Source organism: Meles meles, chromosome 11, assembly GCF_922984935.1.
Source record: "Meles meles chromosome 11, mMelMel3.1 paternal haplotype, whole genome shotgun sequence".
In the NCBI taxonomy this organism is placed as follows: domain Eukaryota; kingdom Metazoa; phylum Chordata; class Mammalia; order Carnivora; family Mustelidae; genus Meles; species Meles meles.
Window position 1 is genome coordinate 3,140,082 of NC_060076.1, and position 13,496 is coordinate 3,153,577.

The 13,496-nt window shown below is 64.8% G+C and overlaps 1 protein-coding gene across 3 annotated transcripts in view; it reads right to left on the reverse strand.

Annotated features, from left to right (window-relative positions):
• The window catches only part of ADAMTSL2 (ADAMTS like 2), a 32,219-nt gene extending 26,180 nt beyond the window's left edge, over nt 1-6,039 (reverse strand). Inside the window, exons 1-8 of one of the 3 annotated variants that reach the window (XM_046023709.1) lie at nt 5,809-6,039; nt 4,185-4,240; nt 4,007-4,097; nt 3,345-3,487; nt 2,346-2,421; nt 1,116-1,218; nt 467-612; nt 206-329 (exon numbers count right to left, since the gene is read on the reverse strand). In XM_046023709.1, the coding sequence (XP_045879665.1) occupies nt 206-329; nt 467-612; nt 1,116-1,218; nt 2,346-2,421; nt 3,345-3,487; nt 4,007-4,096 (682 nt within the window). In that variant the 5' untranslated portion in view covers nt 4,097; nt 4,185-4,240; nt 5,809-6,039. Of the gene's footprint in view, nt 1-205; nt 330-466; nt 613-1,115; nt 1,219-2,345; nt 2,422-3,344; nt 3,488-4,006; nt 4,241-5,808 lie in introns of all 3 variants that reach the window. The other 2 variants (XM_046023708.1, XM_046023707.1) reach the window with 2 other exon arrangements.
• Between the last annotated feature and the right edge of the window lie 7,457 nt (nt 6,040-13,496).

The window sequence follows — 13,496 nt, forward strand, 5'->3', positions numbered from 1 at the left end:
CAAGGGTGCCCTGAGGCACCTGGTACGCAGTAGGTACTCAATAAAGAGCGGCCCGGGATTCCTAGCCAGAGGGAGGTCTCCCGGAGCACCTGGCCGGCCCACCCGGGCCCAGTGGGGAGGATCAGGGGACCCGAGAGGGAAGGGAACTTGCGCAGAGGCGCTCAGCAGCTCGGCTCACGTGGGGCCCTGGGTGAGGGGCTCTTACCGAGGTGGGCGTTCCCTTTGCGGTAGTTGCCGGTCACGTGGGTGCAGCTGCTCCCGTCCCCCTGGCAGACGCCACACTTGTCCAGCGTGTGGGTGGAGAAGAGCACCCCGTCACAGCCGATGGGCTGCAGGAAGGGAGGCGGAGAGGGCCGCTGGGAGGGCGCCGAGACCCGGGCCCTGGGGGCCGCGCCGGCCACAGGCAGACAGGCGGGGTGCTCAGTGCAACGAGACCAGCAGGACTGTTGCTACAATGTTTAACAACCTCACATTTTCCAGACACGCAAACCCCCCGCAGGTCGGTGAGCTTGCAGGACGTGCCGTCGCGGGCGGGGACCATGAGCTGCCGCTGGCCGTCCACGGTGGTGCAGTGCAGGTCGCAGGGCTTGCTGGAGATGTGGACGTAGTCGTCTGAGGGGGAGACGGAGGCCTCAGGGGCGGGGGGCGGGGGGCGCGGTGGGACTGGGGTCTTCCCCTCCCCCTCCACGGAGACCGAGCTCCTCCCACCCACTGCACAGACGGAAAAACTCAGGCCTGGAGCGTGCAAGGGGTTTGCCCCGGAGTCTCAGTGGCAAAATCAGACCGAGATGCCGGGGGTCTGGACCAGCATGGGGTCCACGAGTTCCAGCCTCTGCCTCCTTGCAAGTGGAGGGCGGGTCCCGCTCCTCAGCAGGTCTGAACCAACAGCCGGCCCTGGGCTGTGGGTCCTGGGCACCCCGGCACTTACCCCACGAGTGAGAGAGACCAACTCATGCTCACTGTCGCCTGCGACCTTGGACAAGGCCCCTCCCTCTGGGCGTCACCTTCCCACCTGCCCACCCGTCCGCATTAGGGAGCCATTAGGGAGCCACGGGGTGGGGGGTAGGGGATGCCCCTGCCCTCTGCCCCCCGCCAGGCAGCCCCAGGCCCGGTACCAGGGTACAGGGGCCTCCACTGGTGCGTCCGGCCATCGTAGGCGCGGGAGTTAAAGGAGGTGCACTGCTCCTCCCGGAAGCTCCTCCCGTCCGGCGGGCACTCCTGCGGGGCGACAGGCGGAGGCTCCAGGAGGAACTCAGCCCGACAAAGGCATTTTTGTCCGGGCTGAGCAGGAAGCGGCTGCAGCCGGGACGGCCGGGCCGGCACCGAGGCCCACGCGGTGGCCTCTCGGTCCCCCTCAGTGTCACTCGCTCTCTGGAAGGAGCAAGGACAGCAAAGGGCAGCTGCCGTCTCTGAAGCGCGTCCATGGCCGGCCCTCCTCGTGCACTGGGCAGGGTCCTGCCGCGTTCCCGCCAGCCTGGCCCCCTCCCCGGATGCGCTGGGGCGGGGGGAGGCGCACCTGGCCTGGGCGGGGCTTGCACTGGCGCCTGCTCGCCCTGCGTCCCTGGGCAGGGGCCCACCTGGGTGTCCGTGGCTATGGCCACGATGCTGGAACTTGGCTCATGGACGGAAGGGGGGCTTGAGTTCATAGAAGAAGAACCCCCGGGGCTGAAAGGGAGTGGGGGTCAGCTGGTCACTCCGGGCCAGAACATGGACTTAGGTGGGTCTCCCTCCGGAGCTCATGAGCAGCCAGGAGGGGAACAGACCAGAGATGCCAACCCAGGCCCTAACTCCCTGCGTGTGGGCATAGGCAGAGACACAGCCACAGGGACACCGGGGTCAAGGGCACAGAAAGACTCCAGAAGCTTGCTGTCTCTCCGCCGTAGGCCCCGAGTTCAGGGCTCAGACCCCATAGAAAGCCACCTGGAGGCTAAGCCCGTGTCAGTGCCGCTGACCCCCCTTCCCTCCTGGGGGTCTGACAGCACCGGCGCCTGGGGGAGCTGGGGTGGGCCTCGTGGGACTTCTCACAGGTGGGGACGGGGACGCCTGGTGACTGCCTGTCTCCTGGTGAGCACCTGGCACAGGACTTGTGAGCAGAGTGGGGGGCCGTGGCCAGAGATCTCAAACCGTGAGGCTCCACTCTGAGCCCCGCTACTGAAGCAAAGCCTCATCTCTGTGAGGATGGAGCCCACGGGGATGCAGGGCGGATTCGATCTGAGGCAGGAAGGGGGCTCGGAGCCCAGGACCCGTCATCATCCTTCTCTTCGACAGGAAATAGGGGCAGGCCCAGGACAGAGCTTGGTGGGGTGGGGGTGGGGGGTTGAAATCACACCGGTGGGGGGCCTCACCTGCACTCTGCACAGCTGGTACCGCTTGGATGTCCCCGTGCAGGTCCTGTTCCCAGCGCCCAGGACGGATGTTCTCCTGGTGGGAAGACGGGCTGCGCTACGGTCGGGACCGCAAGCTACAGGCACCGACCTTGCTCCTACTCCAGATGGCCTCTGGGCTGGGCCCCGGAAGCTCCCCTAATTTTTCTGACCCCCACAGCTCCACCACAGCCCGGGGGAGGGATGCTATCCAATTCACCTCTGTACCCCGGGCACAGAGCCCCGGGTCTCTGTACACGGAACTAAGAGTAAAACCAAGAACGTTTACTGTGTCCCAGCCCCGGGCTGGTAGGTAGGAGGGCCCTAGTGATGTCCACACCACAGACGAGGAAACTGATGTTCAGAGGGGTTAAGTCACTTGGCCAAGGTCACCCAGTTAGGAAGCAACAGAGGCAAGGTTTGAGCCCAGGTCTGTCCGATGATAACCATTGGACCCTACTTTGTTCCCCGTGTTCATTCAACTCGTGTCTTCAGAAGAGAAGGCCAGGGAGGACCTCACCCCTCACTGAAAAATCCCAAGAAGGGGCGCCCAGCTGGGCCAGTTGCTAGAGCACCCACTCTTGATCTCGGGGTCATGAGTTCAAACCCACGTTGGGTCTAGATCTCTTTTTTAAAAAGAAAGAAAGGGGGCAAGAGAGAGAGATGGGGAAGAAAGAAAGAAAGAAGAAGGAAGGAAGGGAGAGAGAGAGAGAGAAAGAAAGAGAGGGAGAGAAATTCCCAAGAAATGGATCCTGTTCTCATGAAAGTGCTGTCCCCAGGACCCCGGAGCAAGAGGAAGCCCGGGACACGGTCGCCGGGAGCCTCAGCCCTGACAGGCCAGTGAAAAGCCTGTGGCTCACCTGGCCTGTGAGGCCTCAAACAGAAGACCCCTCCCAGCCTAAGACACCCCCCACCAGCCACCCAACTACCGGCCCCTGCTGCCCCGCCCCCGCCCCGCCCCCGCCCCGCCCCCACACCAACCTCTGCTGCAGGCAGTGTCGCTCCTGGGACGCCACGCCGGCCCCACAGCTGCGGGAGCATGCCGTCCACTTGGTCCACTCTCCCCACCAGTAGGCAGTGCCATCAGTGCCCCCCTCCAGGCTGTTGGACGTTGGGCTGTTGTCCTGGGGGGCAGTCCCCACAGACGGTTAGAAGGCTGAAGCCCTGGGCAGGACCGGCCTGCCTTCCCCGTGCCCTGGTCAGGAGTCCACAGCCCCCAGATGCCCACCGGCGGGGTCCCTCGGTCCCCAGGCCCACATCTCCAGGGTGGTCTTGGAGGGAAGACCCTGGAAGCTGTGGGCCATGGGTCCTCCCATTCTTGAGTCTGAAACATCCCAGGGGCTTGGCGGGACCGTCCTTGCTTTCTCTGTCCCGAGCACCTGGGCCCCAGCCTGGGTTCTGCAGGCCCCTCTACACGCCTTGCTCCAGGCCCCTCTTGGAAGGGAGCCCTCGGCTCCCTCCAACCTCATCCTGCCAAATCGGAGAGGGATCTGAGTGGCCGGGGCCTGGCTTGTAAGGCGTTGTCCCGAGAGCTGTGTGGGGCTCTGGGAGTGCGTGCGGGGATCCCTGGACACCTGCCCCACACCGGCCACACCCCCTCCGAGCTCAGCCCCTCTGGGTGAGGGACGCCGTTCCCCACTCACCGTGGCCCCAGTGGATGCCATGCCCCCAGCCAGCAATGCCCCAGACAGCAGGGACCAGACCCAGAGCGAAGGCTGCCGTCCGCCGTCCATCCTAGGAAGCAAGACCACAGTCACTGCTAGGCCAGGCCCAGATCTTCTGACGGCGGGCGAGGAAGAGGGGAGAGTCCTCGGGGCCCACCCAGCACGGAGGCCGGGAGGCTATCTGGGATCAGTTGCTAGTGGCTGCCTGGTGACCTGTTGGGAGAGGTCGGTGAGTGATTAAGGATGTCTGCACAGGCACAAGGGTCATAGGTCGTGGTGTGCTTGCTGACCCTGTTCTCCCCCACCCGCCCCCCTTGAAGGGCAGGCAGGGACGTGTTCCATGCTTTGCCTCGGACTACCTGAGCTCCGCAGGTAGTGCCTGTGGAGAACCCCACGGACCGCTGAGGAGGCCATAGGCCCAGGCCACACCCACTGTGTGAAGGAGCCAAGCACCAGAACTCGCCTGGCAGAACCGGCCTGAGCGAGAACACCTGGGGATTTTCATCCACTCAGGGCTGGCTGCCCATGTGGGAGAGCGAACCTCCCACCAGACATGTGGGGCTGCTGGAGGGGCCCACGGAGGCCAGCTCTGCCTGGCCCTTCCCCTCCCTGGCCACCCCTGCCCCTGCCCTCAGGGATCTCAGGCTGGGCAGAACAGGGGCATCTGCGCCCCTACTGCCCCAACCAAGATGGACACTTCTGCCCCGGAGTACGGAGTGAGGGCAGCCCAGGGCTACGGAACTGTCCGTTTCCTGACAAGTCAGCCCTGTCAGCCCCAGACACCACCCGACCTTCCTTCCAGGGGTCAAATCAAGGCCTCTGGCTCCGGGGCTCTCTGGCTCCCCTATCTGGTTTCTCTGTGTGGACGCCTGCCTCCTGGGAGGCATGGGGGCCTCCGTGGCTTCTGTCTAAGATTTGTCTCTGGTCCTAAGTGTGCCTTGCCAGCAAGGCAGGAAGGTGTTTCAGAAACCAGCAAACCTGTCCCCCTAGAGCCTGGACCCAAGAGAAAGAAGTCAACTGGCCCGACGCTACAGAGCAGAGTAAAGGCAGGGACTCCCTGCGCCCGCTGATCCCAAGGCAGAAGGTGTGAAAGCCGCCCCCACCTCTACCAGCCCCAAAGCCCCCTGCAGATCTGTCCCCTCTCCCCTGCATCAGCCATGGCAGGTCAAGCACCTGTAGACCCCCAGCTATGCCCGCCGACCCCCGCGCATCCTCGGGATGTCTCTGCCGGGACCAGGCAGCAGGAGACCCTGGAGTTCGGAGCCCAAGTCCTAGCGACCCCCACGTCCCTGCTGCCTGCTTGCCACCTCCCCACCCGTCTGCCACCCCTCCCCCGCAGGCCTCCATCTGCAGCCACCCCCCCGCAGCCCCCCCCCCTCCGGCAGTCCCATTGGCTCATCGGTGCCCCAGCTCCGGCCTGCCGCGCTGAAGACAGGTGCTGAGCCGGCCCCACACTTGGTTTTCATTAAGGCTCCCAGACACCGCTGGCCACAGGCCAGGTCCGGCTCACGCGGGATCCATCCCTCCCTGGGGTCCAAAACCAGCCACCGGCCGGCAGCTGAGGCTTGCCTCGCCAAGAGCTTCAGGCATCCGAGACTGGGCGCTGAGGGGCCGCCCTCACTGTGCTCTGAGGGTCTCGACCCCTCCCCATGAGCCCTCCTCTGGTTACATAACGGCTCCCTGAGGGGGCTAGGGGATGCTTGGCAGCCCCCGGCCCGCTCGGAGTGAACCCAGGCCCTGGGAGGGCTGCGCGGGGAAGAGGAAATGCAGAGGTGGCCTACCTGGTCCGGGGTCAGCAGGTTGTCCTCCTGGGGAAAGGGGCAGAGCTGCCGCGGGCAGGCGCCAGGTGCTCCGAGCAGGGGGAGGCTCAGAGAGCAGAGAGCTGTGGGCTCGGCCTTGCTCCTTTCCTCCTCCGCCCCCTTGCCGCCTCCCTCCTCCACTTCAAAGAGCACCCAGGAGAGGGGGTTCCCAAGGAGGCGCGCAGCCCAGTGGCGGCTCTGCGGCCGGTCTGCCTTTATAGCTGTCAGGCAGACAGGGAGGAACTCACACTTCCCACCAGGCTGCTCCCCCGCCCGCCGCCGGCCGGCCTGGCGCACACTTTAACCCGCTCCGCGCCTCTGGAGCCCGGCCAGGCCGGCCCAGCTGCCTGCTGACTGCTGCCTCGGCAGCGGCCCAGAGCAGCAAGCAGGGAGGCCGCCTTCCCGGGTCCAGCCCTGGGAACCGTGTGTTGGGGTGTCCAGACGGAGCAGCCGCCGGCCTGGGATCACGGGGAGGCTGGTGGAGGCAGAGCCCAGCCTAGGCCTGTCTGATTGCTGCCTCGGTGGGGGGGCCGGTCTCTTGCTCTCCCCACCATGGTCCCTGGGTGGTAGGAGGTGGCCAGTCACCTAGCTCCATTTTACAGATGGGAAGGGTGAGGTCCGGATCACCCAGCTGGCCTTGGAAAGGTTCTCCTGAGAGGCAGAGTCCTCTGCAGGTGGAGGGACGAAGGGAGACCCAGTGAGGCCTCAGCCGAGGGCTCCAGGGAAGGGACAGGGATGCCGGTGGCCTGCCCACCAGACAGCTGAAATAGCCAGGGCCAGTGGGGGGAGGCGTGGGAGGAACTCTGTGCAGATGCGCAGCACCGGCTTGGCAGGGCACGGTGGCCTGGCTGGGCCCAGGCCAGTCGGGCAGCCCCTGGCAGGCCAGACGTGGGGCTCCAGGCCTGTGTTCTTGCTGAGTCAGAGTGTGGAGTGGAGGACAGAGCACAGGAGCACACGGCGTGAGCTTCAGCCCCCAGGAACCCAGCGGACCCCAGATTCTGCAAACTATATACCCAAAGCCGGGCCTGGGACCCCCCCCACCCCCCACCCCAACCAGCCCACCTTCCCGGAAACAAGGTCAGGGGGGAGGCAGCGTGTAAGGTCTCCTGAGCATGTCCTCCAGCCTTGCCTCAGTTGTGCAGGTGGCCCAGGCCCCCAGCGGCCCCTGGAGAACCCTCCTCCTCCCTCCCCCTCCCTTGCCAGGGGAACTGTGAGGTGAACTCCTCCTTCGGCTGTGTCCTGGGTGGCTGACGGTTATTCCGGCCCTGCCCGGTGTCTGGCCACCGACAGGAACAGTGCAGAAGGAGTCAGAGTAAGGCCACAACGCCTCCCATCCTGCATGGGGTCCTTCCTGCACACCGAGGGCTCTGAGACCGGCATCCTAACCATCCCCATTTTGCAGATGGAGGGACTGTTGAGCGACGCCCCGGGTCACACATCTGATTGGTGGCACAGCAGGGACCCCACCACTGTCACTGACCATATCCTCTCTGTCTGCAGGGGTTCTTACGTGCATTTGTGCTGGCCCCCGCCCCCCAAGAACAGTGGGAAGGCAGGTCTTGTTCATCTCAGCCCCCCCACCCCACCCCCCAGGCGGCTGCTGGGCTAGTCACTGCGATGGAGACTTGAACCCAGGTCCACACTGCCCCCTGCGGTCCGCGTACTGAAGCACAGACAGGACAGAGTGGGTCCCCGGGGCAGTCTGGAGGACACACACCCACGCCTGCACCCGCGCCACAGACACACGACAGACAGGGCCAGGGCGCCCTCGGAGCCTCAGCCACAGTCCCCTCCCCTCCAGCAAGCGCCAGGGCCCTGCACACTACCCCCCGCCCCGGCGTGGTCCCGAAACTCCCAGCGTTTCTGGCTCCACGTCTAGCCAGCGCCAGGGTGACTAATGGTTTCCCTTGGGAGGGACCCCACAGCCAGCTGACACAAACACCCCCAGCGCCTCCTCTCAGCCCGGCGGGACAGCGCCTGGGAGACACGCCTGCCACCCCTCAGCTACGCCTCCGCCCGCAGGTGCGTGACCCGGGGCCCATGGCCTTCGCCCCACCCCGCCCTCCGCCTGAAGGAGCCCGTCCCGGCCCTCCCCCCGCGCAACACAGGGAGCCCCCCCACTCCACACCCACGGGGACCCTCGGCTGCTGCTTGACCTGCTAGTGGCCCCGGAGATGTTGGGGGAGACCCTGGGAGCCAGGGAAGGCTCCTGGGGCCCCCAAAGACCCTAGGAATTGGGGGGTGAAGAATAAAGGGTAAGCGGGGAGCACCTCCCCGAAGGCCTCACTGTGCTCCGAGCGCAGAGGCCACTGCAGAGGCTCGGCCTCCTGGTGCCCTCAGGACCCAGCTCACGGGCAGGAACCCAAGACGCCCAAGGAGCCTCCCGGCCCGCGGCCACACACGGAACCCGCTCCACAGCTCGACCCGTGCTCAGAAGGGACCCGCGCTCGGGGCTGAGGCTCTGCCGTGGCGGTCGGAGTGATGCTGTCTTTGAATCCGTGTTCTGCAAGTGGCCCGGGACGGGGCGAGGGAGCACACATTGGGCCTTAGCGCCTCGGCGCGCACCCGGCCCGCCTCCCTCCATCTCCGGGGTTCTTGACGCCCATCCCCCAGCCCGGACCCAGCAACCACAGCTGCCTTCTGCCCCCCAAGGGGCCGGAGCAGGGCTGAGTGTCTCTGGGCGGGGTTCTGGGTACTTGGAGGATGACCACTCATCCCCAAAGTATCCTCGTGCCCAAAGGAACACAACAAACTTCAAATAAAAAAAAAAAAAAGACACAATCAGTCCGGTGAATCCACGGAGGAAAGAAAAAGTTTCATCCTGCTTTTTGAACGAAGGTCCCCCATTTTGCGCTGAGCCCCACAGATCACCTAGCGGGGTCACTCCCTCCTGGCTCCGTCCCTCCTGGGATCCAAACTGTCTGGGCTCCCTGGAGAGTCACTGTAAGAGAGGACTCTAGGCCCCCGTCTCAGGTCCTGCCCCCCACTCTTTGCACCCTGCAGGACATACTCAGCACCCCAGTAGATCTGGGGCCGCCGCCTCCGGGAAGCCCCCAGGCGTCCCAGCAGGTCGTTGAGGCTTCAGAATGCTCTTTCCGACCGACCCTCGGCTGGGACCCCACAGAGCGGGGACGGCTCCTGGCTCACACTGCACCTCTGAGGCCCAGCATGTTCTAGATGTACTGGGGGCTCAGTAAACAAAGGGCTGGGCTTGTGCGCCGCTCCTGGGGCCAAGGGGTCTTCCACTCTCCGGAGGCAGAGCTCCCTGCTGGCATGCTGATCCTCCAGGCCCCCGCCCCCACGCGCACTGCCCCCTCGGGCGCCGGCCGGGGAAGGCTGCTGTGGACACCTGTGTTTTAGTAGACGGTCTTTCTCCCAGAGCCTTCTGGATGTCTGGGGAGAAGCGTGGAAACAGGAAAACGGGCGTGTTTCCACCGGATGCCGAGGGGAGGCAGGGGAACACAGACAGAAGAGCCAGTGGCAGGCTCAGAAGAGACCCAGGGCCGGGGAGGGACACTGGGGGGCCATGGGGTGACCAGCTGGGGGGTGCTGGCCGTTGAACAGTCACGCTGGTAACCGGGCGCTGTCCCGTCCAGGAAAGCGTCTGCAGCAGAGCTCAGAAGCATGGCGACCTCAGCCAGAGGGGTCATCTGGCCAGCTCGGCGGTCACTGGCCAGACCCAGAAGAGGACCAGGCCCCAGAGAGCAGCCCCAGCAGCAGCCAGCCCCTTGTCATAAGCTTCCTGCCCAGCCCAGGGCAGACGACAGCTTTCTCTGCCCCAGGCCCAGGGGCTGGACATTCGGGGAAAAGTTTCTCCTGCCAACACCTTGGGGGGTCAGCAGGTGGGAAGCTGGACCCCAAAACGGGCTTCTTCGTTTCCTTGTCCTTCTTTCTCAGCCAGACGCCCTAGGCATGCTCTTTCGGGCCGAGGCTTGAAGTTCCAGTACGGGCACCCAGGAAGTGTGTAGGCCTCTCTGATTCTCGGATTCCACAAGAGGTTCCTTTCCACCCAAGTATGGAACAAGGACGGTGGCGTGAGAAGCCTGGCGTGGCTGAGAAGTGAGCCCGCCACGGGAGCTCCCGGGAAACGCAGCCTAGAGGCCCGACGGGTGGCCGGGCTGCCGCTCAGAGTGCTACACTCTCATCAGCGTCCCGGCGACTCTGTGGGACAGGGACACAGCCCTCGGCCTGGCTCACCCGGTGGGTGCTCAGAGGCTGAGGGTGGCTCAAGCCGCTAATCCTCAGCCGGCGGCTGCAGACAAAGCACGATTGCGACCCCAAGCTTGGCTGCAGACCCACACACGTGCACGGAGCAGACCCCCTGCCTGGCAGTCCAGGGGTGGGGGATAATGGGGGGGCCCCAAGGAACAAGCTGGAAAACATCAAAGCCCAGACCCCTCCGGCCAGGTGAAGGGACGCCCCAGCGGGCCCCTACACGGAGAGACAGAGCACAAGGGCCGCTGAGCTCTGGGGTGACCGAGAGCCGTGGGTCGGGTGTTCAAAACTTGGAGGACGCAGGCGCAGCAGCTAGCTTGGCTGTCGGGCCTGCCGAGCAGACAGACAGCTGTCCGGGAGGCGGGAGCTGGGTGGCATTCCAGGCATTTCAGCACCTCCATAAAACCCAGCCTGCTCCACGGCCCGGCCCGAGGGGGCGAGAGAAGGGGGCGCGGGCGGTGGGCTCCCTCTCCCTCTGCGGCTGCCCCCCCATCCGCCGCCTGCGGGGTCCCACCGGGGCCAGCGCCATCTGCTGGGCGGAGGGGGGATGCCGCCTCGGGCTGGGCGGGGAGGCCAGGCCATGCTGAGACCCCCCCAGCACTGCGCCAGAAACCTGCTACTCTCTGGGCCTCAGTCTGCCGCCCCGTAAAATGGGGAGAGCAGAGACGGCGACCCCCACCCCGCCCCCCAGCTGCTGACGGGACCCGACAGGACAAAGCAGCAAGAGGGCTTGGCACAGGGTTCTACATAGCCGGCGCCTTATCCGTGTCTGCGTGTGTGCGAGTGGCCTTCAAGACGCACACAGAGTGCTAGGGGCTAGAAGGGAGAGCCATCCCTCTGGCACGGGTCAGGAGAGGCTGAGGGCTACAGGAGGAAAGGGGGAGGCACACACAAGCAGTGAGTGTCCAGGCAGAAGGAGGGTGTGCGGCCCGCGGGCTCGGGTGTGGCCAGATCTAGAGCAGGTGGCGGGCTGGGGGGTGGCGGGCTGGGGGTGGCCATGGCAGGCGGAGGCCACAGGAAGGTGGGGAGGACAGGGACAGGCTGCCCATTGGTCACTCCAGCCCGTGGGTGGATCCGGCCCAGGTGGGGTGCGCTCCCAGCCCCGCCCCGTCCTAGTTCCCCCCAATTCTCTGTTCCCTTGAATCAGCCGGCCGGGGTCTCCCACTCAGCCTCCCCCTCTCCCGGCCCCCAGGCCCGTGGCTTCGCCAGCTGCAGGGACAGCCGAGGGTCATTTCAGTCCTGTTCAGAGCTGGACGCCCTCCCCCGAGCCAGCTGGTCGGTCTCCAGACGGCCAGGTCTCGGAGGGAGCCACACGCGCACTGTCCCCACCTCCACGCTGGCCCGGGACTTCTGGCCGGTCTGCAGTGTCTCCCCAGGCTGCCTCAGGCCCGGTCACCTGTCCCCCCACGTTGGGGCAGCCCCCCCTCTTCCTCCTTCTGCTTTAATCACTGCAACACATGTCCAACCAACCGCACCCCTGCCTTCCTCCGACGCCTCCCCCTTCTCTTTTTCCCTTCCCCAAGCTTACAGCCCTGGCCCTGGAGTTTACAGCTGCAAAGAAAACACACACACACTCATGCACAAAACCAACTGTGGAATGCCTTCCTGCCTCTGTGCAGGGTTTGTGGCTCCAGAGGGTTCTCTGAGCACCTGACGTCTACTCGCATTTCCACACCACGGGGTTTGTATTCCTCCTGGGACGGGGGCTGGGAGCTGGGTGCGGGCAGGAGCGGAGGGGTGGAGAGGTGGGCAGGGAGAGCAGGCCTCTGGGACGGCCCACGTGGGGTCGCCCGCCTCCTGCCCTGCCCAGAGCTACACGCAGAGCAGGATCTGGTTTTCCCATTTGGAGAGGGAACGGGGCTCCTCGGAGCCAGACTGAAATGTGCAGCAGCCTGGCCTCCCTGGACTTTCATTCATTCTTTGAACAAAGTCATTCATTCAGCCAGTGTTTGTCGAACACCTACGGTGTGCCAGGTTCGAGCCCGGCACAGGAGCACCTCGGCTTGCCTGGGCGCCAGGCCGGGGGACGGCCTTCCCCACAGACGGTGCTGTCGAGCCAACGGCCAGAAAGAGGAGGAGGGGGAACTATGTTCTTGCGGGTGGGGGGTAGGAGGAGAGACGGGTCTGAGAGTGTGGAGGAGATCCGGGTGTGTGGTGGGCCGACGGGGCCGGACCACGGATGGCCTGGTAGGTGGTAGGTGCCAGGGATGGTAGGTGTCTTGGAAGGCACCGAAGCGGAAAAATGGCGTGACCGAATGCGTTGTTGCAAACAGCAGAAAGGGCTCCCGACACTTGTGTTCCTGCTGTCCCTGCGTGGTTGCCCTCGCGGTCCAGCTCTCAGGAGAACCGAAGCGTGGCCCGTCCACGTGGTAGAACCCCACTCGCCTGGCAACCAAAGAGACCACCTCACACGACGTGGGCGACTCTCGGGGCCGCTCTGTCGCTGGAGCAGAAGTCAGACCCCAAATGCACACCGCATGGTCCCATTTGTGCAGAATTCTGGAACAGGCCAAGTCAGGCGTGCGGCAGAGCAGCGCTTGCTTACGCTGGCCAAGGGCGTGAGGGGTCACCCCGGGCCGATGGGGAGACGCCGCGGTCCCATAGCTGTGCGCACTTGTCAGAACTCATCCAACTGTACTTCCGATCCGTGCACTTTGGCGCATGTGAATTATATCAGGATGAAAAAAGAGAGTGGAAGTAAAGATGGTTCTTGGGCAGAAAGCAGATGAGTCAGGAAACAAGCGATCAGGCTGGAGAGAGTCTGCCTGGGTAGCTCACCACCGCCATCATTCCTGGGCCAGAGGACAGGGGACACCCTGCCAGGCAGTGCCCCTAAAACCTCTTACAACAAGGGACGGGCGTTTCCCCAAGGCCAGGGGAGGGAGGCTGCCACGCCAGCTGCGGCCTCGGCCTGGGGCCCCGGGGAGACGGACGGCCCTGCCTTTGGCTCCAGATGCGCAACAATGTCATCGAGGAGAAAACACTGTCTCGTCAGTCCAGTTGCCAAGGAAACCCTGTGGGGAAGGAGCAGGCGGGCAGGACCTGGCGTGGGCTGGTAAAATGCCTCGCTTGTCGGCAAGGCTCTTTGATGATGAGGATCGACTACACCTTGTCCTCCAGCCGCCGGCAGACATGGGACTCAAGCCGCAGAGACCCGCTGGCGCACTCCCTCTGGGCATCCTGGGGCCCGGGCGAGAGGGCCAGGACAGAAAGAGGCGGCAAGCTGAGGGTTCTACTCATGGCCACTTTACTCGAGGTTGGTGCCTCAAAGAAAAGAAGTGTGGTCTCCTGGAACCAACAGCTCTGGTCTCTCGAAAAAAAAAATCAGAGACAAGTGTTGATCACGTGGCATCTCAGCTGTTGGACCCCGTCCACGGGCTCTCACATATGTACTCCTGTCCCTGCCTCCCTCCAGGGCGTTTGAACCACAGCTGCCTTCGGAGCCCCCGTTCAAG